Source organism: Bactrocera latifrons, unplaced genomic scaffold, assembly GCF_001853355.1.
Source record: "Bactrocera latifrons isolate USDA-ARS-PBARC rearing strain unplaced genomic scaffold, ASM185335v1 scaffold_374, whole genome shotgun sequence".
Lineage (NCBI taxonomy): Eukaryota > Metazoa > Arthropoda > Insecta > Diptera > Tephritidae > Bactrocera > Bactrocera latifrons.
In genome coordinates, this window is record NW_017537017.1 from 131,187 (window position 1) to 154,505 (window position 23,319).

Below are 23,319 nucleotides of genomic sequence, written 5' to 3' on the forward strand. Positions count from 1 at the left end.
ACCGTRTTTGGTTGTTGTTGCATCGGCAGAAAGTATTCCTCAAGAATTTTGAGTTATGCTCCCGGGTTGCCGGGGTTCTTGACCGCACCGAGGATACGTTTCGCTTACGTAAGATCTATTCCGAACTTGCGGCCCCTACCCTTGGTAGTAAGGAGTTGGAGGTGTCTAARGAGGTCAAATWCSTASKCCTCTTATGAGACTTAACTTACAGTGGAATAGGAATGTGGAACTAACATTGTCCAGAGCCACCGAAGTAGTCATGCTATGCAGACGCCTAGCCAGTAGGTCCTGGACCAAAATCATGTATTGCAAGCCAGGTATCATCATCCCGGCTATAACAACATGCCATTTCATTTATACCATAATCGTAAGGACTATTTACACTTATGCAGCGGTTGCTTGTGCTACGAAGTCAACGCAGTTTTGGGTAGGTCTTCAGTTATCAAAGCTGCAAAGACTCGCTTGCGTCTGCGCTACAGCAGCAGTGCAAACTTGCCCAATCGCAGCACAGCTGCAACTTCCAGGATGATGGGATCAGAACCATGTGTTGCGTTGTGGTTCCTTACCATAAAGGAGTTGCTCCGTACGGAGGAGAGAGTGGGAGAGCGGCATTGCCAGTCGGCAACAGAAATGCACCACGMYAAGCTGCTATTGAGAGGTTCCAACTTAGCAAGGTTTACAGATATGAGCAGCCTCTCCCGAAGCAAATCCCGTCTCCTTGTTAGGCTTTATATTGGGCACTGCAAGTTCACTTGCCTTTTGTGTCAAACACCGATTTCGCGACATGGAACCAGAAACTGCAGAACTCCTAATTTTAGATTGTCCAGGAATTTCTAGAAGCGGGCTCAAGGCCCTTGAATCAATCTAAGTGGATAGGGATCACATCATCTTCATCGCGCTCAATAAGTTCCTGGAATTGTTCAGAGAGCTGGACGTTTGGGATCATATGTGATATAGGTACAATGCGCATAATTTTTGTCTCTCTATCTTTCTGTCTGACCCAACCCAGATATCATTTTCTCAAGTGGAAGGGCTAGGATGGAAAAGGCCCGTGGAGTTTTACTGACAATTTACATTGRTAGCCGGGCGCCCTACGGCAAATATCAATTCCAGCATAGTAAACAAAATGTAGGAAAGCTTTAAYGTCACTGACAGGTCAAATTCCATTGCCCATAATTTGGGTCTCCGGCTACAGCAACATGCCATTTCCTCTAGTAAAAGTTTAGCGTTGTTTGTACCTGAAGTTGAAGCTCGTGACTTCGGCTACATTTGGTTCCAAGCAGATAATTTCAAGCAGAACATCATGAGTGTTACCAGTTAAAAGTCAAAATGCTCGAACCAGTCATCGAAAATTGAAATCAACGGATGGACCATCTGAGACGTAGCCATGACCATAATATTCGCCAATGAATTTTCTTTCAAATAATAAAAAAACATTAACCATTAAATTTGAAGTTTCTGTGTTTTTTTTGATATAACAATTGGTCACTGTGATACTTGAGACGACGGAATTGTAATGGAAGGAAGAATGAAGGTAGTRCTTCGGTAACAACCATTGTATTTCCTTTGAAAGAAATAATCCTTTTTGTTTTTTGTTTTTACTAAATATAGAGCTAGTTTTCGCATCGACACATTTTCCTGCAGGGTCGCTACCGCTGTTGCGCTGCTGTGCAATATATTGGAGATGCCGTGCAACTAGACAAGCGGCAGTCAGTTGACTTGGACTTGTGCTGTCATGATGCTGCCGGTGAAAGTATTTGATGAGTTCAATTGTGTTTGCCTCAAAAACTTGGGTGCAAATGATACTTTCATCGAACACGCTCTAGTGGTAGAGTGTGCTTCGCTCGCTGTAAAGCTCATAATCTGCAATGCATACTTAATGTGCGATCACTTGTATATACATATAGTAGTGAATTGCTATCTATATGCTTGGGTAGTTTTCCACATACATATATTGTACCGTTATATATGTGTCCACGATTTCAGGCACTTCGCACTTCAAAAAGTGTTGCACGAAAAATTCGTTAAAGCCAACGAATATCGCTTGAAAAGCAATGAATGATGGTAAAGTGAAAAAGGCCAAGGCAATAACGCTAAAGCAGATATCCGAGTAAGCTATAATGCAAATGGAAATTAACCGAGTGAGAGGCGGCGAAAACTTTACTAATTACGACTCGACGCGGCTAGCGGAAGGGTGAGGCTGAGACGAGATGGGGGTTCAGGCAAGCAAACAATATAATCTGTGTAACACAATAAAAACACCAACAAAATCTGATTGCTGAGCTCTTATTATTTAAGAAAATTAAAAGAAGTAATAAAACTTATTTGGCGGGAAAGGAAGCCGCCATAAAAGTGCGCTGAGTAGACTTGGCTTGCAAATAATCATAGYGAGACGAGTGTTCGTGTACTTATATTCATTTTCAATTACAATTGCAATTAAACTACGAGCAGCAGGGCGCCAGCACTATTTAACCTCTCTTGGCCAAGTGGAGTTAAGTGCAAAGCATTACGTAACTCATACTCATACAAATATATGTACACTTGCTGGTAAGTTTCATAGCTGGTGCATATTTCTATAACCTCTGGCTAAGAAAGTAAGTAGTTGAAGTTTATCCACAAGTGCTTCGTATCAGCGAAAAATACTTGCTCAGTGAATTGGTGAGTCCTTTGAAGCAGCCGCCGAAGAAGCGCCTTGCTGCCAATTGTGTTTGACTGCCGTTAATGTCTGTACATATGTATATATCTTCGCATTACTTATACATATATACACAGAGTAGTGTAAGCGGTTAGTCTGATAAGTGATGGTTTGAATTCCTGGAAGAGTAAAAGTCAACGCAAGACTTCTACGACCACTAGTCATTTCTTTAGGAACTACTGAGCAATTCCGCTCCAAGACATGATAGGACAGTAGTCTACGTCATTTTATAGTTATGAAATTCGTGTTAAGGTTCATAAAATTTGATTCGAACACAGGACGATGATTCGTTCGAAAACCATTAGTATAGCTTTTTGTCAGCCGTTAAAGGTTCGGTTCGAGTCACTCATCGCACGCTGCTTCCAATATTCGGTCGCCATTGGCGCCCTGCAGAGCCGGTAATTCGAGCAACGATGGTTTAGTTACTGCTGTGGAGTAGATTATGAATCTATCTAAGATCACATGCAACAATTGAAGCTGTGCTCTTCCACTTTATGACCGATTTTGGGAAGAATCTTTCGTGCAAGAGTTGAAGTCGAACGACTATAGAGCCGTACGGTCGATTGTTCGGTGAATGGTCTCAAAATGATATTAACACCGATCCCAATTTTCACAAGAAAAATTTGCTCAGCAATGAGGTTTATTTCTGGTTGGATGGGTACGACCCACCAGTCATTTTTAGGACCTTCAAAAGTCACAGCTGCATTGACATAGACATTGACATAGTTCAGTAAATTATGAGACTAGATCCTGTCATCTGAATGGAAGAAAACATTCCAGCTCTGAGAGTATTCGACATAGAAGCCGCCGTGGGAAGCAGAGGAAAAGGTTGGGAAGGACTTGGCTAAGCAGTATATAAGCCAATAAAGAAGAAATTGCGGCTCTGAGGCTTGATATCGACGAACCGATTGTCGTACTTCTTCTGCAAAATATCGAAATTTCGGTCGTAATAACGCCTAGAACGATGCATACAGTTTTAAGTGATGAAGTACTTTTAAAAACACTTTAGTTGACAGTCCATATCGCCGCTGAGATGAAACTGAGCCCATTACTCTCTAATACAAATGCTCAGTGCGCACCGAAAGATGGAACATTTTTATAACAGGTCAATTAAGAAGAAAAAACCTAAGATGTTTAATGATTAAAGGAATAAAGAAATGAAAGCGCGTTAGTCAGCAAATGTCATTAGAAGCAGGGAAGCAGTAGATGTATCGTTTGTCGGAAAAGCTGCTGCATACGGGCTTCCACGCCATAAAAAGTTCCTCGAAACGAAGCAGCTGATGAGATTGCCCAATGTATCATCCGTCAGGCAATCCTACGACTTCAGGAAATACGGAAGTCACTAAAAACGAAATTTAGAGAAGGGCAAAGCACTGACGGCCAGCTGTGGGATTCTTGCCAGGTCTCAACCTAGTGAGAGTGAGTGCAATTGACTGCAAATCAAGACATCTTCCATTATCAGAGACTTTTTACTCTATGTTAGAACAGAGTTATCTTAACTTACTCATATTTTCCGAAGAAATTCCATTTGATCTAATCGACATTGTTAAAAAGCAAAGCGATCCCATCGCTGATTCGAAATATTATATCTTACAACATAAAAAATCAATGATCTTATTCCTACTAATCAATATTTCATGGTATTATGTTTCGGTACATTTCTTTCATCTCCGATACTATTTAAATAGATCCAAGTTAACTCTTTTCAATAATCTACTCTCCTATCCGCTATTTTATTCGTTCAAAAATATTTACGTTTTAATTTACACTTACTTATCAAACAGGCCTCACGCAGCACCTGATTCTGATTTCCATCTGCCGTATGTGGTATTGTATGTTGTCAAATAACGCAAATATTAAAATGGCAGCGTTCGCATGCCAAAGCAGCCATAAAGTATGCTTCAAATAAAAGTAAATTGAAAAAGAGATTGAAATGGAGATTACCAAGCAGTATTGGTGAGATCAATGAAAGAAAGCGTGCATAAAGCTAGTTGTCGGATAGGTGTGTACTGTTGTAAATGTGTGTAYGTATGCGTGTTTTACTAGTACTTGCAATGAACTCCTCACAAGCACTCACAATAAAGTTTCGACTTAAGGACTATAATAGTTTTGATAAATAAACTTCTGTTGATAACAAATGCGGAGAACTACAATTAGAACTAGATTTCCGAAAACTTATCGACTCATCTTTCAAGTTCAAGTGTTTTGCAGAATTGGTTTGGATTCAAGAAATACTAAGTATTAAAGATGAGTATTGGTTGGTTGAACCAAATTGTGTTCGTAGTCTACGCTTTCGACCCAAATTTAATCTTGAAGTGACACTTTGATGTCCGGTAACCAAAACTTCCTTAGATGGAAATCGAGTAGAGTATTCTTCAACAAGGCGCGTCGTGGTTCTAGTGACGGTTGGATGAGAGAGCTGTCATGAGTGCTCCCCGTTTAGGCGAAATCGCACAAAAAATCCAACTACACTGGGGTATTTGAGATGTGCATAGTGGTTTGGATTTCAGTTGAAACATTCCGCTGAAGTAGGGTCACCGACGCAACGTGTAGTCCTTTGTGAGGGCTTAAAAAAGAAGAACTCCTGTGTTCAAACTTATAAATTAGCAAAAYGCTTAGTAGTCAATACTTTTTCACAGGCGTTTAATTTGARTACCCGCTAGCTCGATGGGATATCTGCAGGAATGCGCTCTCGCGTGTTTAAGTATCGGCCTCCCAAACGCTGGACAATCAAGAAAGAAATGTTGAGCTGTTTCCAACTCATCTTCTTCCATTCATCTACACAGCAGATGGGGTCTGGAAAGGTTCCCAGGCTTACTGCGCCAATAAGGCCTGTTAAAAGCCATACAACTAGAGCGAGGCTTGCCTTAATGAGGTCAAAGAGATCACCAGATCTCTTGCGATCGATCTTGGTTCAAAAGGCTTTTCATACAGCACATGTACCGATGGTGGCCTAGTGTTGGCCAAGCTTCTGCGAAGCCCAACTATCTAGTGGTATAGCACAAAATGATATTGGAGCACCCACCCTCTTCTACTGATAGCGATTCTAGGGTGCCTTTTCTTGCTAGTTTATTAGCTTTGTAGTTTCCTGCGATTCCGCTGTGGCCTGGCAGCCATACCAGTTTTATCACAAAGACACTCGATGTTATCGATAGCGAGGTTAGGCATTTTCTGACAAACCCTGAACGCACTGTCAATGAGTTCAAATGAGTTCTGCCGCTCTGCTATCTGAGTAGATGGTAAAAAATCAAGTCCTTGTATGGAGAACTTTTTTATTTAACGAGATATTAGGTTGTCAAAAAAGTCTTGCGAAGTTTCCCCAGTTGGCGCTGAGAGCGCGTAGTTCTAGTTTTATTTGTCGCATCGGGCCATGCTATAAATAAAGAGAAAATACGGCACATTTTACAGTACTACTACGATAAAGGCAAAAATGCATCTCAAGCCGCCAATAAAATTTGTGCAGTTTATGGACCCGACACAGTTTCCATTTCCACCGCACAACGTTGGTTTCAACGTTTTCGTTCTGGTGTAGAGGTGGTCGAAGATGCGTCACGCTCGGGAAGGCCTGTCGTTCAAAATTGCGATAAAATCGCTGAATTGGTCGAAAGAGACCGGCATAGTAGCAGCCGTAGCATCGGTCAAGAGCTGGGCATGAGTCATCAAGCCGTTATAAAATAAATAAAAAAATACCGCAAGACATTTTTGACAACCTATTATCTTCACGAAATTTTACATAGATTATTGGCCAAAGCAGGGCTGTAATTTCCAAATAGATTGTTCAGATCTAATCACTATAGCATATAGCTGGCATGCAAACTGTCCGATCAAAATCARGGTAAGCATTTTTTTATACTATTTTCTTTCATAAGAAATTCACTTCAAAATTTGAAGGGTGTCATAACTTTTGTGCAGCCAAAGTTAAAGTTTTTTCTTRTTCTTACCTAAAACCCATTTTCGTTTGAAAACCTTTCCATATTCCTTACAAATGGCTTGCTTGCCTACTTATGGCCTGTGTTCTGTTATTTCACACTAAACCACTTAGAAACTCCTTAAACGCTTTTAATTTGTTCACAATACTATTTTCACACATATATACATAGACACAAATAAATATACTTGCGCATGTACATAACGCATAGTGCTGATAATTGAAAAATGAAGTGTTATTGAATAAAGTTGAAACTTGCAGAAAATAATAATCGAGATAGAAGGTGAGAAAGATGCAGAATAGAAGATTTAACAGCAGGGTAACACCAAATATTGCTGCATGCACCTAAAAGTATGCAATAAAAAACTTTTCATTCGATTTGCACTCGAACGGCCACTTCATTTGAGTTACGCCATGGCGAAAACTTCTCTAATTTCATGCCACCAAAGCTACATACAGCAGCATAAGTATGGCTGGATGTGCGAGTTTAACTAGAACTACAAACAAAAGGTGTAACGGCAGCAAGTCTGACAACATTTAAAGGTGCGAGTATGCTAGTAAATTATTTCAAGMAGCTGTAGATRCATACTTATAGCTATCTATACRGATAGACTGTTCTTCATGTAGCAGATCGAGTGAGTGAGAGAGTGCGCGGCGTATGTCCGTGCTTCATCTTCTGCTAGTTGAAAGTCTTAAAGTCCTTGCTCCATCTGCTTCCATTTGAAATCCTTGAAGTGTCTAATTTCCACAGTCTTTTTTCGTCTGTCATCTCAGCACGCGCTGTACCAAGTATGTCGAGTGTTGGGTGATGGAAGAAAAGCAAAACTCGTGTACGCATTGTAGGGTTGGCGCTCGACGTTGGTCTAGCGTGTTTTCTTGCTGTCTTCTTCTGTATCTCCTTGTAATCTCCTTCTTAGTCTCTAGGTTTTTTCTTTATATAATTTCTTTTCCATGGAGTTTCATACTCTTTCGTTCAGGCATCTTTAGTTGTGTGCTTAATTGTATTCCGTTGCCTCTCGGCGCTCCGTTCTTTACTTGTTCGCTATCTGCTCGTACGGACTTTAATATATTTAAAAGTTTTTCACAGTCAACAGCTGGCATCCGGCTATTCGGCTGGCTGTTCTTCTCTTAAGCGATCCGCTGTAGCAAACCGTTTAAGATGACTTCCTTCACTCTTTATTTTGGTGCAGCTGCAATGAATTATGCGTAAGCGTGTCGCATGAAAATGTATGTATGTTGATTCAGTGGATGTGTAAATATATCTTAGCGGCGTAACATTCGACGCTGTTTGCAATATGAGTTGCACGGCGTACCGCTGACGGGAAATCTTCTTGCATGTCTGTTTGCTGTCGCTTGAAAAGTGTTGCCAGACTCCAATTCCGTCAGCGTGTTTGTGTGCTAGCATTTATTCCAGTCTGTTATTTTAACCATACAGTCAAAAAGTTGGTTAGTGAAAATTGACTTGTAACAGGCATTAGGGGCTCAACAGATCGCCACAAATTTTTCGTTATTCAGAGCGATTTTGACTGCGCAGCTAAATTTTATAGATAATTTTATAGAAAATGCTAATTAGTTTGAATTTATTTTGCTAAAAATCCTGGTATCCGAAACTCCTACAAATAATTCAAACTGATTCTTGATTTGCACAGTTTTCAATCTTAATTTTTGGGATCAAGTTACTTTGTGTGAAAATATGATAGAATTCTAAAGATATTTGTATAAACTCTTAGTGTTCACGGATATCGGTTATACTATAAGTGCCTATTGTGCCACAGTTGTCAGCTATTTATTTTTTTCTGTTGATCTAGATTGGGTCAGTATACGGGATACAAAGCTTGAGAAATGTTGACTTGTTTTTAATTTAGGTTAGGTTACAAGGTTCAGCCAAACCTCCTTAGGTAGCTAAGAACACCGGTTCCTTTCGTAAAAACCCAACAGAACACYTTGAGCCTGCCACAAATTTTTTTAAAAGGGCTAAGGTGAGTTCAAGTTTTCTTCACCAGGTCCCCAACAAAAGGACTATGGAGATGTTTTAACCTCAGTCTTANGTTATAAAATAAATAAAAAAATACCGCAAGACATTTTTGACAACCTATTATCTTCACGAAATTTTACATAGATTATTGGCCAAAGCAGGGCTGTAATTTCCAAATAGATTGTTCAGATCTAATCACTATAGCATATAGCTGGCATGCAAACTGTCCGATCAAAATCARGGTAAGCATTTTTTTATACTATTTTCTTTCATAAGAAATTCACTTCAAAATTTGAAGGGTGTCATAACTTTTGTGCAGCCAAAGTTAAAGTTTTTTCTTRTTCTTACCTAAAACCCATTTTCGTTTGAAAACCTTTCCATATTCCTTACAAATGGCTTGCTTGCCTACTTATGGCCTGTGTTCTGTTATTTCACACTAAACCACTTAGAAACTCCTTAAACGCTTTTAATTTGTTCACAATACTATTTTCACACATATATACATAGACACAAATAAATATACTTGCGCATGTACATAACGCATAGTGCTGATAATTGAAAAATGAAGTGTTATTGAATAAAGTTGAAACTTGCAGAAAATAATAATCGAGATAGAAGGTGAGAAAGATGCAGAATAGAAGATTTAACAGCAGGGTAACACCAAATATTGCTGCATGCACCTAAAAGTATGCAATAAAAAACTTTTCATTCGATTTGCACTCGAACGGCCACTTCATTTGAGTTACGCCATGGCGAAAACTTCTCTAATTTCATGCCACCAAAGCTACATACAGCAGCATAAGTATGGCTGGATGTGCGAGTTTAACTAGAACTACAAACAAAAGGTGTAACGGCAGCAAGTCTGACAACATTTAAAGGTGCGAGTATGCTAGTAAATTATTTCAAGMAGCTGTAGATRCATACTTATAGCTATCTATACRGATAGACTGTTCTTCATGTAGCAGATCGAGTGAGTGAGAGAGTGCGCGGCGTATGTCCGTGCTTCATCTTCTGCTAGTTGAAAGTCTTAAAGTCCTTGCTCCATCTGCTTCCATTTGAAATCCTTGAAGTGTCTAATTTCCACAGTCTTTTTTCGTCTGTCATCTCAGCACGCGCTGTACCAAGTATGTCGAGTGTTGGGTGATGGAAGAAAAGCAAAACTCGTGTACGCATTGTAGGGTTGGCGCTCGACGTTGGTCTAGCGTGTTTTCTTGCTGTCTTCTTCTGTATCTCCTTGTAATCTCCTTCTTAGTCTCTAGGTTTTTTCTTTATATAATTTCTTTTCCATGGAGTTTCATACTCTTTCGTTCAGGCATCTTTAGTTGTGTGCTTAATTGTATTCCGTTGCCTCTCGGCGCTCCGTTCTTTACTTGTTCGCTATCTGCTCGTACGGACTTTAATATATTTAAAAGTTTTTCACAGTCAACAGCTGGCATCCGGCTATTCGGCTGGCTGTTCTTCTCTTAAGCGATCCGCTGTAGCAAACCGTTTAAGATGACTTCCTTCACTCTTTATTTTGGTGCAGCTGCAATGAATTATGCGTAAGCGTGTCGCATGAAAATGTATGTATGTTGATTCAGTGGATGTGTAAATATATCTTAGCGGCGTAACATTCGACGCTGTTTGCAATATGAGTTGCACGGCGTACCGCTGACGGGAAATCTTCTTGCATGTCTGTTTGCTGTCGCTTGAAAAGTGTTGCCAGACTCCAATTCCGTCAGCGTGTTTGTGTGCTAGCATTTATTCCAGTCTGTTATTTTAACCATACAGTCAAAAAGTTGGTTAGTGAAAATTGACTTGTAACAGGCATTAGGGGCTCAACAGATCGCCACAAATTTTTCGTTATTCAGAGCGATTTTGACTGCGCAGCTAAATTTTATAGATAATTTTATAGAAAATGCTAATTAGTTTGAATTTATTTTGCTAAAAATCCTGGTATCCGAAACTCCTACAAATAATTCAAACTGATTCTTGATTTGCACAGTTTTCAATCTTAATTTTTGGGATCAAGTTACTTTGTGTGAAAATATGATAGAATTCTAAAGATATTTGTATAAACTCTTAGTGTTCACGGATATCGGTTATACTATAAGTGCCTATTGTGCCACAGTTGTCAGCTATTTATTTTTTTCTGTTGATCTAGATTGGGTCAGTATACGGGATACAAAGCTTGAGAAATGTTGACTTGTTTTTAATTTAGGTTAGGTTACAAGGTTCAGCCAAACCTCCTTAGGTAGCTAAGAACACCGGTTCCTTTCGTAAAAACCCAACAGAACACCTTGAGCCTGCCACAAATTTTTTTAAAAGGGCTAAGGTGAGTTCAAGTTTTCTTCACCAGGTCCCCAACAAAAGGACTATGGAGATGTTTTAACCCCAGTCTTACAATCGTTGAACAATGAAGAATTAAGTACTTCGATGTTTCCACCATATATACAACTCCAAAAATTAACGTTGGACAAAATACTGGTCCCACAGCCATCCACAAACTAGTTGTTGACAAGCGAATGCTGATCTCAAGATAAGTTGAAAGGAGAACGTATAAATAACTCGTTCCCAATCCAATTTAATCATGGCAAGTGGGACTTCTTATGCAAACTCACCAGGCAGCCTTGTATTTACCCGCGTTTTCGTTAAGATTAGGCACACAAGCGAGTCTGATAATGAAGTAGCTTGATGCTATCTGTAGTGAGGACAGACAGTATCTTTCGCCCTAAAATCCTCCTATATCTACTGCTAACTTAATGCCAGTCCCTTATCTAGGCTTAGACATGGATTTATTCTTTCGCCGAAACTGTAAATACTGCTGCATCTTAAAATTCGAAAAACTACGTTCCTTATTTGTCATTTATCAAACTTTTTCATTATGAAGTATTGAATGGATAATGCTTCCGGAGAGGTTTCGTGCTATAATTCCTAGGAATCTTCATGATTGTTTTTAGGCTTAGAGAGTGGAGTGTCAGCTAAAATGTGTTTAGGTCAGCTTTTTGTGTTTGGTTGTGGATCAATTGGTAGAAGTTTGTCAAGCGTTGTCTATTACCAAATTTTCTGGCAAAATCAATTTAGTTTTCACGATTTCCTTTCATGTCCAATTGCATTTTTCCGAAAAGGAAGAAGCCGCACGGTGCCATATCAGGTGAAAACGGGGAATGGTTAATGGTTCAAATCTTGATTTTTGGTCAAATAATCGGTCACAAGCGTCGATAGATGACACGGCGCATTATTTTGCAACAAATCCCAACTTTCATCTTCGCGATATTCGGGCTAAACACATCTTTCGTAAGCTACAAATGTTCGGTCAAAATGCGATTAGTCGATATTTTGTAGATGTTCAATTCCATTTTCATGAATTTCAATGACGATTTCGGCTGATCTTTGATGAATTCACGCACAGTTTCGATGGAATTTCCGGTGATCACGGATTTTGAAACCACTCTTGCAGTCTGCTACGGGATAGGTAATCAGCAATTGAAACGTTTCGGTAAAAGTTTTACCAAACAAAACAAAATTTAATGTTGGCTCTTTGTTCGAAGCTCATCTTCGCACCGATAACACAAACATACTGACTCTTAATACGCAATAACTTCACTTCCAATCTATGAAATGTAATGAAATTCTCATTGATGGCGCCACCAGGGGACGCTGGATTCAAAAATGCCTGTTTACTTTGGGAAGCACCTTGTATAGAAAATCATAAGACTCTTACGCAGCCGGCTAATACCAGTTTCACCTATGTCTCCTGTACGACGTGGGTGCGACTGCTGAGATGCTTCAATCTCAGTCTTGCAAGGCTCGAAAATGGTTGAGATGCTTGGCCCTCATCTTCCTTCATACAACATTGATAACATGCATTCGAGAAGATTTTTAACTTTACGATGTGAATGTATATTGGGCAGAATACCTACGTTTGCAGTGAAATAAACTTTGCTAAGAACAATTAGTTCAGTAGAACTCTTGCCAGAAYTCTAGACTAGAAAGATCTATAAGTCACACAGAGGCTGGTAGTCGACAAACGCCTGCCAAGCGTACGGGAGATCCATTAAAACGTAAGAAGACAATTGAAGACCCAGCTAGATCCCATTACGATATGAACCGGGTTMTTGTACTTTGCYGGTAGAAGCGRTWTTGTTTTGACTTATTTCCGGTGAGGAAACGCACTCTTTCATAAGCTTTTAGCTGTCGGTGTGAATGCTCACCTCCCTTATAAACTGCCACTTCTGCATTGATAACACTATAGTGAGCAGCCTAAAGCTAAGTGGACGGAGAACTCTTTACAGAAAACTCTTTCACCAGCCTGATAGCTTTGAWTCCTTCGTGAAAAAACTCACTGCGAATTCAATGAATTTTCCCGTCAACATATCTTTCGTCTTGAAGAGAGAAAAGGCTACTACGAGCAATCTCTGCAACGCAGTCAAAGTTTTCAGGGTTGAAGTTGTAGGCGGCGATATGGACATAGCTCAGCGAATWCAAAGACAGCGGYTACGCTAGGTAGGTCAAGTTGTCCGRACACTTCAGCTTTGAAAGTGTTCGATTCAGCAGCCGTGGGATGTATCCTTGTTTAGGCCTTTTCATATACCCATCGATCCTTATAGCGGATTTTTGAGGATAAAAATTCGGAAGACATGCAGGAACCCAATTTAATTTATTTAAACATGTTCTGAAAATTTCCATTTTGTTATCTTTAGAAAGCGGCAGTTGATGACATCAAAAGGTTTGAAGTATCGTATGGGAAYTTTTCCGAAAAAATACCTGTCAGCTTACTATATCGTCTTCGGTCCGAAATAAACTATACCTTYACTAGTTCCAATCACATACTTTTTCCTAGAAGCAAAACGTTTTTATCAACTAACTTTCCATTCGTGTCATTCCCAACAAGTTTTTAATTTCATAGCGCTTGCCCGAAATCCTAAGTAATTCACTCTCTTCTGCTTATCCTATTTCGACTTATTTACGCAAATTCTTTCTGCAACATGTTTTTTTTTTCTCCGCTTGCATTCGCGCGCGCGTTAATTATGTATGCATATGTTGGGGCTTTGTTGTTGTTGGTTGGTTGGTTGGTTGGTTGGTTAGTGCTGAAGCTGGATCTGGCTGTAGCTTTAGCTATTTGGCAGCGCAAGTAATTTAAATCCTGCATAATTTTGCATGTTAACGAGTTAACTTTCACAGCGAGTGGCCACACACATGCCGCTACGTACATAAAAGCTCTCTCCGAATAACCAGAAAGATTTGTGGTGCTGCGAAAATATGCGAGTTATTATTCTGGCTACTTGCTGCCGCCTCTGCCTTTGCCTTRCTACTGCTTCATGAATTTCTCGCGGCAAAAATATAAATTTTTTGTTTAGTGACGATAAGTTAAAGCGAGACTTGCAGAGTCGCACAAACTTCTGTTGTTATGAGCACAGTTGGTTTCTTTGCCAGTTTTTTGAGGCTTTAATGAGAGCTCTAAATAGTTTACAGTATTTCTCTCAGGTAATTGCTTAGGGGAAATATTGTTTCTAAGAAAGAAGTATAGATAATTTCGGAATTTTGCTGAGCGTATTTTGAGTGCTAATATTTGAACAGCTGGCTACTGGGTTYAGAGAGCGCTGACTGCTTAAAAATAATTAGTAAACAGCACAATGTGTAGGCTGTTTTCATATAAGGTTTGTGTTTATAAGGCACTTTAAGACTTATTTTATTTATTGATTTATTCTATGAATATATATCACAACAGTGTTTTGTTATTTATATTCAAAGCCCGTATTCACCATCGCCATATGTATTTCAAAAATAAATATTTAAAAATACATTTATCTCTTGTTTGTTGTTAAATTTCGTAGTCGTAGACCTCTCTAAAATTTAGTTGATTTGCTCTTAGCTATGCGATGTGCCTTGCACTTGGAGATAATTCGATAACGAAAAGATTATTCTTGGATTAGTGTACGCAAGGAAGCAGTCTTTATAAGATAGTATACTATGATGCTTTGAAATCTAACCATTGATTTTTAATTGCGTGTTTAAGATGAAGTCAGCGATCTCATTGAAAGGAGATTGAATTTTGGAGGTGATTATTTAAGCACTGATGTCAAGCTTTTGCCTTCAGTAAGGCTAGCATCTCCCTAGTTGTGGRGMTTTTAACWGGGTATTTCCCTATTGGCATCTATGCTGTAAGGCTGGGAATTTTACCAGACGCCATCTGCAAAAGCTGTAGGGAAGAAGGTGACGTGGAAACAACTCAAAACTTTCTTTTTAAGCACATACCTTCAGACGTTCCATCCAACTGGCSGGAATCGGAATTCAATTCTGTGCAAATTTGTATTGGCTGTTAAGCATTTTACAAATTTATAAATTCGATAAAATGAGTCCTTCTTTTCTATGGCTTCAAAAAGGACTATATATATAATAGTTTTCGTGCGATCTCTCCAGAGCCATTAAACTTAACCGGACCAAACCTTTTTTAACCACTCTCATAATGTGACACCGAAGAAATTACAAGATTTTTTTTTGTAATCATCATTTTAATTTGGTGATATGTTGTCAGCAGCATTGCTTAATAATGCTTTGGAATACTCGTAATTCAGCACACCAAATACTTTTTCGTTGATTTCTCTGATTGGCCATGGTTCACATATGAGTTTTTGCATTTAAAACTATCAAAATGGATTTTTATAGTATTAGAAATTGATTCCTGACTGTAAAACCATCTCCGATGTTTTATCTCTTAAGTYTCTTGGTTTCAATTTATCGAACTTACTTGCTTTTGAGAGTATCCGACTTTTTTCAAAAAATTTCACTGTTTGAGTAACTCCTAAGAGATCGTTGGGAGCTCTCCACGTGTATAGCAATAATTTTCATTAAACTTTTTTGGCCGTCTAAGACGCTCTTTGTATTCCAAGCAAAATCATCACTTTTAAATCAGGTCAGCTAAAGCCAATTCACCACAAACTTCCACCATTAAGCAATGACTTTCGGTTGACGTTTTATTCATATTAAAATAGAAGAGAGAGAAGAATGAAAAGAAATTATTTTTTTCAGACACAAAATTCGATCAATTTTAATCAAAAAGCTATTGTAGTTTAGATTTACTATATGGAAAAAAAGCACAATTACTGTAGTTTTTCAAAGTATGTTGGACATAGCGGAACCACGGAATAATAATCAAGTTCCGTCATATCTTGGTAACCGCACGAATACAGTTACATACCAATATTTGTATGAAAACCCACTTTTATGAASCTGCAAAGTGTGATCTCCACAAGCCGATTAGTTAGTGTTTTAGAATTCAACTATAAATTTACTTGAAATTCTTTGTTTTTCATAGAATCAAGATTACGTAATCGTTGAAAATTTTTTTGGAGCCTTTTCTATCGCACAAGCATTTGAATGTCATCGTGTACTCAGTTCTCTTAATGTCGACAATATCCAGAAAGTCCTAGAAAGTTCTTTTTTTATTCGCGTAAACAACGCTTTTCGCTCAGTGCTGGTGTGTTTTGATTCATTCGGACGGCATGACTGAGCCAGCATAGTCGCTGTCTTTTAATTCACTGAACTRTGTTATAGTCGTATATCTCGTAGAGTGGATCATTCCATCGAATACGGTATTTGCCGCTGGCAATGCACAAAGGATCATAAATTTACCACAGAACCTTTCTCTCAAAAACTCGTAACGCCAACTCATCAGATATTGTCATCGTCCATGCCTCTGCACCATGTAACAGAACGAGAGGATGAGTGACTTATAGAATTTGGTCCTTTTACGTCGAGAGAGAACTTTACTAGTACAAGAGTTACTCTGCGTTGAACTTCGGGGCTGACGTTGGAGGATGAAGTTATATGTAGAGCGCCATTCACTTTGGAGTGCCTAGAAACGACTCTTTTACATATGGCTCATGCAGCTCACGACTTTCGGTCTTCTACCAAGTACCCTCTGTGTRGCCAACAAAMATCCATTTGAAGGCGAAGTAAAGTGAGAAGGCAAATCATCGCTCCCCAGGGTTGTGCGCAGGGTTTGTGACTCACCACAGTTCCGGTTGTGAGACCMTGCCTTTTGATGACGACCACAGCAAAGAATACGATTTAAAGGCAGTGSTTGAAAATCGTGGTATTGGTAATGCCAATCGCAATAATAGCAAAAAATCTCAACGTCTCTTTTATATTTACTCAATACATTTCCTGGCTAGCAAAAGAGATGTTTTAATGAGACTGATTACCCTACACTAATCAAACGCAGATGTTGAAACTRTTTCACTCTCAATCGACTGGTAAACAAAATTCTTTGAATGAATTGAAGGTCATCCCAGCCGATTCTTTTATTGGCTCAGAAGCCAATTTTGTAAGCGACAATAAAGTATTTTATAAAAAAAATTCTTTTTTGTCAGACCGGGTTGTTCCAAATTTGATCAGATGGTATACATACATATATTATTCTCAAATATCATTGGAATAAAATTCAATATTATATACTCGACTTGCTTATTGCAGAGATGAATCGAAAGCATTAATATACATRTATTATTTATTTATATTTGAACAGTTGAATCGTGCCTTTCGTGGCAATAACTTGACTTTTGACTTGATTTTATTAAAAAAAAAATAAAGAYTTTTTATACCAGAGCATAACGTCGAGTATGAGTAGTATTACGTATATAAAATTTTTCATGGCCCARCTGCCTGTTATTCTGCTATATGTGAGGGCAAAACCCATGTGATCCAGCGGAATTCGAATCGATGACAGCTAATCTGTAGTTATCTTAGTGAAGTAGTGTAATTATTTGCCATTTGTTGTAATTTCATTTGCCTGTTTATTTATTTTATACCAATTATCTGTTCGATTCGGCAATTTCAATCTGTGGAAAATCAAAGCCTGGAAGAGCTCTTAAGTTGTGAGATTGTAAATATGGTTTCTGAACATTTTTGTTTTAATAAAACCTGGCTTCGGAACTTGTGCTTGTTCCAAGATAGTTTGATGGTGTTGTCAGCACAAAATGATATCAACTATCTAATTCAAGTGCTAATAAGTCATGGGCGGAAACGSGGATCTATATAAAATACGGTTCTGTACAAATACTTTCTCTGCCTTATTGCTGGATGAAGCAGCTGAAGCTATTGCTTCATATTATATTACAGATTTCTGTTTAATGCCATGCTTCGAAGACTCCGATACCACTCCATAAATTTCCTTTATCATTTGACAATTGACAGTCAAAGTTTACTAAACTCGGCAATTCTCATCGCTACAATTTRAAAAATTGCTGTTAAAATATTATTATAATTATTAATAATGACCGCTAAAAYCCATATGCCGAAGAGGAAACGACATTTGCTGCTATATTTCATCACGGGTCTGGTTTATGGTGCCCTGCTTGCCGTAATTTTTTCGTTTTGGCCTACATATTACCGCGAACTCATCCAAGCAGCAACTCATAGGCAGCGTGACATGATTGCGGTGAAAAACGAAAATAATAGCAGACCGACACACTTGAGTCAAACGGTACGTGTGCTCTGCTGGATCGCGACAAATCAGMAGCATGATAAATCTAAAGAACAGCATGTAAAACGTACATGGGGAACACGCTGCAATAAGCTAATCTTTGTGAGCTTGCAGCATGATCAAGAATTGGGTACTAAGCAGAAAGACTCGGAAAATGCATGGTCAAAAACACAAGCGGCGCTCAAGTATATATACGCAAACCATTTCGACGATGCGGATTGGTTCTTTAGGGCGGATGATAAGACGTGAGTAGTAGTGCGTTGACCRAAGGCTTTTTGATTATAAAAATGATACTGATTTCAGTTATGCAATTATGGAAAACATGCGATACTTTCTCTATACTTATTCGCCGGAGACGCCTATATATTTCGGTCACAAAGTTAAGGTATTTTTGGAATAAGTGAAATAGATAGTTTTGGGTTGGTGAAAGTCTGGGATTTTTTATATAGTAATATAATAACTCGTAAGGGAGGGTGGTCGAATTTGGAGGAAATCCGCGTTAATGTAGCATTGTGGTTGCATGATAATTTTTTGAAAGCTTTCCATATTACAGTTCTGTAGAGCTTTYCTCTACCCCAAGCCAAAATGGAGTTAAAGTCTATACGAATTGAGTGAGTTCTGAGTTAAGGGAGGATTCCCATTTAGTAAAGAAGCTGTCAGAAACAGTAGGGAGAAAGTTTGTATATATCATGGGTACCACATATAAACGAATGTTCGTAATATTCGTGAAAGATACTCAAATCTATTCTATTATATCCTATACATAAATAGATTAAATAAGTTAAAGCGCTAAATAACAATTCTGTTAGGATCAAATTTCCGCCAATGCTGGCTATGTGCTTAGTAAAGCGGCGCTCCGGCGTTTCGTCGAAAAAGCTCTACCAAACGACAAGCTTTGCATTCAGAACGGCACCCGCACCGAAACCGTAGAGTTGGGTGAATGTCTGGGAAACGTTGGTGTAATCGCCGTCGACTCACGTGATCAGCATGGTTGCGGCCGTTTTGTACCCTACCTAACGTCTTGGCCTAGGGATTACAGCATTTTCAAAAGCGCAGAGGTAAACCAATGTACAATTATAAGATTTCTGAGTAATATTAATATTTATTTCTAAAAGGACTTAACGTGCTGCTCGGATACACTCATTGCCTACAATTTCATCAAGCCGTATAGAATGTATTTGCTGGATCACTTCATATATCACACGAGAGGCAACGGTAGCGCAATTATACCAATAACACTGGCACTACGTTGAAATTCCTGAAAGCTTGAGCTACATATTATTGAATAACTTATGCAAAATATTTGTTATTTCTTTAATTGTAAGTTAAAATTATTAAAATTTTTAATACCAAAAATATTAATATGAATAATAATTTCGCATCATCAGTGTTGTCGTCGCAGCAACRGTATGTGGGAYTTGCAGGTCAGWAAAACGCCCCTTCTGAGGTACTGTCACCCATCCTGGAACCACACTTGTACTACTTCGGGGTGGCATTCCATTTTTCTCAATGAGCGATTTACATCTACGCAGCTGCGTTCAGATCCCGCTTTTTGCTTCGTAGCAAAATTGCTGCGAGTTTTTGGATAATCCCCCAGTGATTAAATTGTTCACATTTATTTGGCCAACCAACCCTTCTAAAGCGGTGYCAGATAACAGTTGAGTTGTCGAATTCCATAAGTTTAGGTCTTTTATTAGTCTGGTCATTCATCTAGCGCGAATTTMATTTTCCTATCTTCGTTGCCATGTTGTTATTATATCTTTCTTCATTTGTTCGATTGCGCTCTTGTTATTTTTGGATGCTTTCCTTAGTTCCCACAGCTTTTTCCTTTCGTATGCCAAGGTAGTCGGGGATTTTATTGATTATAGCTCTGTTGATGGCATTTTGGAYGTTTAAAGTCGCCAGCAACACTATTATTACTTTATAATTATGGCATCTACGCTGTGTGGCCTTTTCACTTTCAATGACGCATTTTATATCTTCTAGAGTTTATCTGCCGGATATAAAGTCGTGTGGTCTAGGAGAAAGTCTTTCAGTTCCGTTGATAGCCGCTTGGAATCTTGGTTTAAGTAGCCCTTCATAGCACTATTTGCATGTAAGCATGCATAGCTGACGGTCTGCTGATGGCCAGTTGGGGTCTCTTTTTCCCTTACCGATTAGCACCAACTGTTACTTTATCCAGTAGTTCAGTGAATAATCCGGCTTCAAGGAATGTGTTGAACATATTCAATAGAAATAGTTTTCGAGGGTAAACTGGGGACTTGTGGCAATTTAGGATATGCTCTGAATCACTTGCCCTTATTTCGTTTGTGGAGAAGAGTGTTAGAATCCAATTTGGCAACGATTAAGTCAGGTGGCTCTGCTCAAACACCGAGTTTACTATTTATACCCAAGTCCCCAGGTGTTTTTGTTAATAACCCTGCATATTTCTCTCGTTTTTCCTATTCTTATTCTTATCATCCGTCTTCTCTATGCCTGGATATCGTGAAGGATCTACGAAGATGGAGGCATATGTGGCTGAGTTGGGGTATATTTTCCGTCCACCTGTAAACTGCTACWTTATSTTTGCTGTGGGAACYTTGGGCATTGATTTTTGACAGGTGCTTGTTATATTAGGCTTTGTGGGCTCCACAATTTTCACTTAAATTTGGGATCCTTGAATTACGGCAGCACCTACAGGTATATACCACATTGACGTGATTGAAGTGTAAGTTACGTTCATAAATTTTACTGGAATATATTCTAGAGCACTCTGTTGGTTGGGAGCTCAATGGGCGCTTCTGATTGGCGCTTTCTTGAGTGTTTTAAAGTATGCTTATTTTTAGTCAAGAGAAATATCTTATACCCTTAATTCAACTCCCCAATTCGAGCGCTTTGTATGATTTTACAAAAGATTCAAGTATTTTGTACGATTTGTCATTCGACGCATTTCAAATCKAAACAGAAATCAGAAACAAGTCTTTAATTCATAGGATATACTTGTACTCCGTTGGCATAGTTTTAATTGGTTTGGAGTACTCTTAATTTTAGTGGAGGCTTTATCAATATAATTAGGAAAATTTTTTAACAAAACAGTTATATATAGTAGTAATGTAGTTGGGCGTGGCAGAGTCTATATCAGTAACAGTATTGCTCATACAAATCCAAGGCAATTCAATTTTCAAATATATTTTAATTTATTTATACTTAAAAAAAAAAAAATAGTCAGTCGAGTTCTCCTTACCATTGTAAGTGGTCTGGATTTAAGTGTGGATATCTTCAGAAGAGTAAAAATTTCCGCGCTACATTTACCATAGTTACTTGACGGATAAGCGTATATACATACATATGAATAAACACTTCTAATCATATAATATTTGTCATATATTATTAACGAATTTGGTGCAAAGTTATGCCACATAAAAGTATGTATATATTAGTCTCTTTGTTCTGCGTGTGTGCGTGTGCTTTTATGGCTTTCAATGCGCTGAAAGTGAAGCGTCAAAGTTGAAATGTACTTGAATGAAGATAAGGATAATCAGTGTAATGAAATGCGGCGGCGAACATACGCTCAACGTGATATTTATTTTATTGGTGCATGYGCTCAAAGCCTTTGTCAGTTTGAATTACGTACTCGTGCTAGTGCACTCAACGTAATTCGGGATGTCTGAAGTACACTTCACAACAACACTGAATTGCTCATTTAGCGCATTATACGCAATATGGATATTATTCTGATATACAGTCTTATGCATTAAATAGAGTCACTTAGGTTTGTTATAAGTAGCTAATATAACAATTTGAATTTTGATATTTAATCTTTAATAATACCCAACAACTCATAATTGTCATTAAATATATATTTTAAAATATAGATATTGTACAAAATATGAACTTATCCTCATCATCCGCACATGGGATGATAATAATTATGAGACTGAAAATTAGTTATACTACTTCCTGTCGATGATGAGCGACAGTGCGTATAAGCAACGTGTTTTGAATTCGAAATTATCCCGAAGAGCGGTAAATGTTAACATGCATGATAGATGATAGATTGGATTTCTGAGCAGGAGTGTTGTATAAACTCATATGGGAATGTTTCACTGTGGAGGCTGAATTACCGGCCGTTGTGCCAAAGATGCCTTCTGTGCCCACCCTGGCGTTAAAGTTGTCAAGTTGTCAATATCTCTCTCATATCTCATAACTTATGCTCCATCCTCCAAGCAGTGGAYATTAGGAAGTAACTTAATAGTACTTAGGTTAAGTTTAGAGTSGATMTTYTGAAGYCACTGTGCGAAARGCAGGATTATAATGAAGAAAGTGYTGAGATTATCGATTATCTTAGGTGYCGTATTATATTTATWACTTTACTGTGMGGTTTYGAAAAAATTAGAGACTTTATTATTGACAGTTTCCTGTTTACTAGACTCTTTCCAATTTTTACAGACCAGTATCAGTAAAAAYTGAGTAAAACTGTTAATAAACCGTAAGAGAATAACAGATCTCTTACTACACGTTAGTAACCTTAAGGGTCTTTCAACYAGTAAGCTTACCATATCCAAATTAGATTCATGTGCACATCATTGACCGCCTGACCAGTAAACGGTGAGAATTCCTATCTCTAACGGCATTTACTTGTATTTGTAGTGCGCTAAAGTTATCTGAAAGTTTGAGTCCAGAGTATCTTGACAGTTTCCAAATAAATTTCCCTCAGAACATTAAACAGTATCTGAAGAAGCTCACTATACGCATAGCCAGCGGCTCAGTGCAGGCTATACGTTCTTGGGCTCTGTGAGGTGGATCATAAATTATAAGAGATATATAGGAATAGAATTTCGGTCGAGTTTTTAAGTATTTCAACAATAAGCATAAGTATRTCTTTAAAATAGAAACTGGATGATAGAATATGATATAAATTGCTTTGAAGAAAGCGTATAACAGGTTACCAGAAAATTAAAAAAAAAAATCTACGTGGAGCCACCTGCCAAGAACGTGAATAAAAAATCAATTACATTCTTTAATATGAAGATTTTTGATTTATMTCAGCTTTCTGTTTATCCASCATGGGATCTATTTWAAGGTATTATARATGAAYATAAAGATATTATAGAACTTGCGTRCTTACGCCWTAKSMTACTTTTSTCCATTTGGTTCCAAACAAGAAAAACAAGACTTCGTTTTGGAGTCGAAAACATATTTTGCAGCAAACAAGTTGACTTGCGTTGACGCCGCCTGGTTCGGTGTAGTAGAAATATGGTTTTGAGTTTACGTTT

General features: G+C 38.3%; 1 protein-coding gene and 1 long non-coding RNA gene across 2 annotated transcripts; one reads left to right on the forward strand and one right to left on the reverse strand.

Moving 5' to 3' along the window:
* Positions 1 to 14,337: 14,337 nt before the first annotated feature.
* On the reverse strand, positions 14,338 to 15,537 carry LOC108972064. Its single transcript, XR_001993601.1, has 3 exons — positions 15,329 to 15,537; positions 14,836 to 15,224; positions 14,338 to 14,779 (listed from the first exon to the last, which is right to left on the reverse strand). It is a non-coding gene; the product is annotated as an uncharacterized LOC108972064 (long non-coding RNA).
* Positions 15,538 to 17,804: 2,267 nt separating this feature from the next.
* LOC108972063 (glycoprotein-N-acetylgalactosamine 3-beta-galactosyltransferase 1-like) lies at positions 17,805 to 19,317 on the forward strand. Its single transcript, XM_018938527.1, has 4 exons — positions 17,805 to 18,309; positions 18,368 to 18,449; positions 18,874 to 19,122; positions 19,180 to 19,317. Exons 1-4 carry the CDS (start codon positions 17,855 to 17,857, stop codon positions 19,315 to 19,317), a joined length of 924 nt encoding a protein of 307 aa, XP_018794072.1. The 5' UTR covers positions 17,805 to 17,854.
* Positions 19,318 to 23,319: the final 4,002 nt, after the last annotated feature.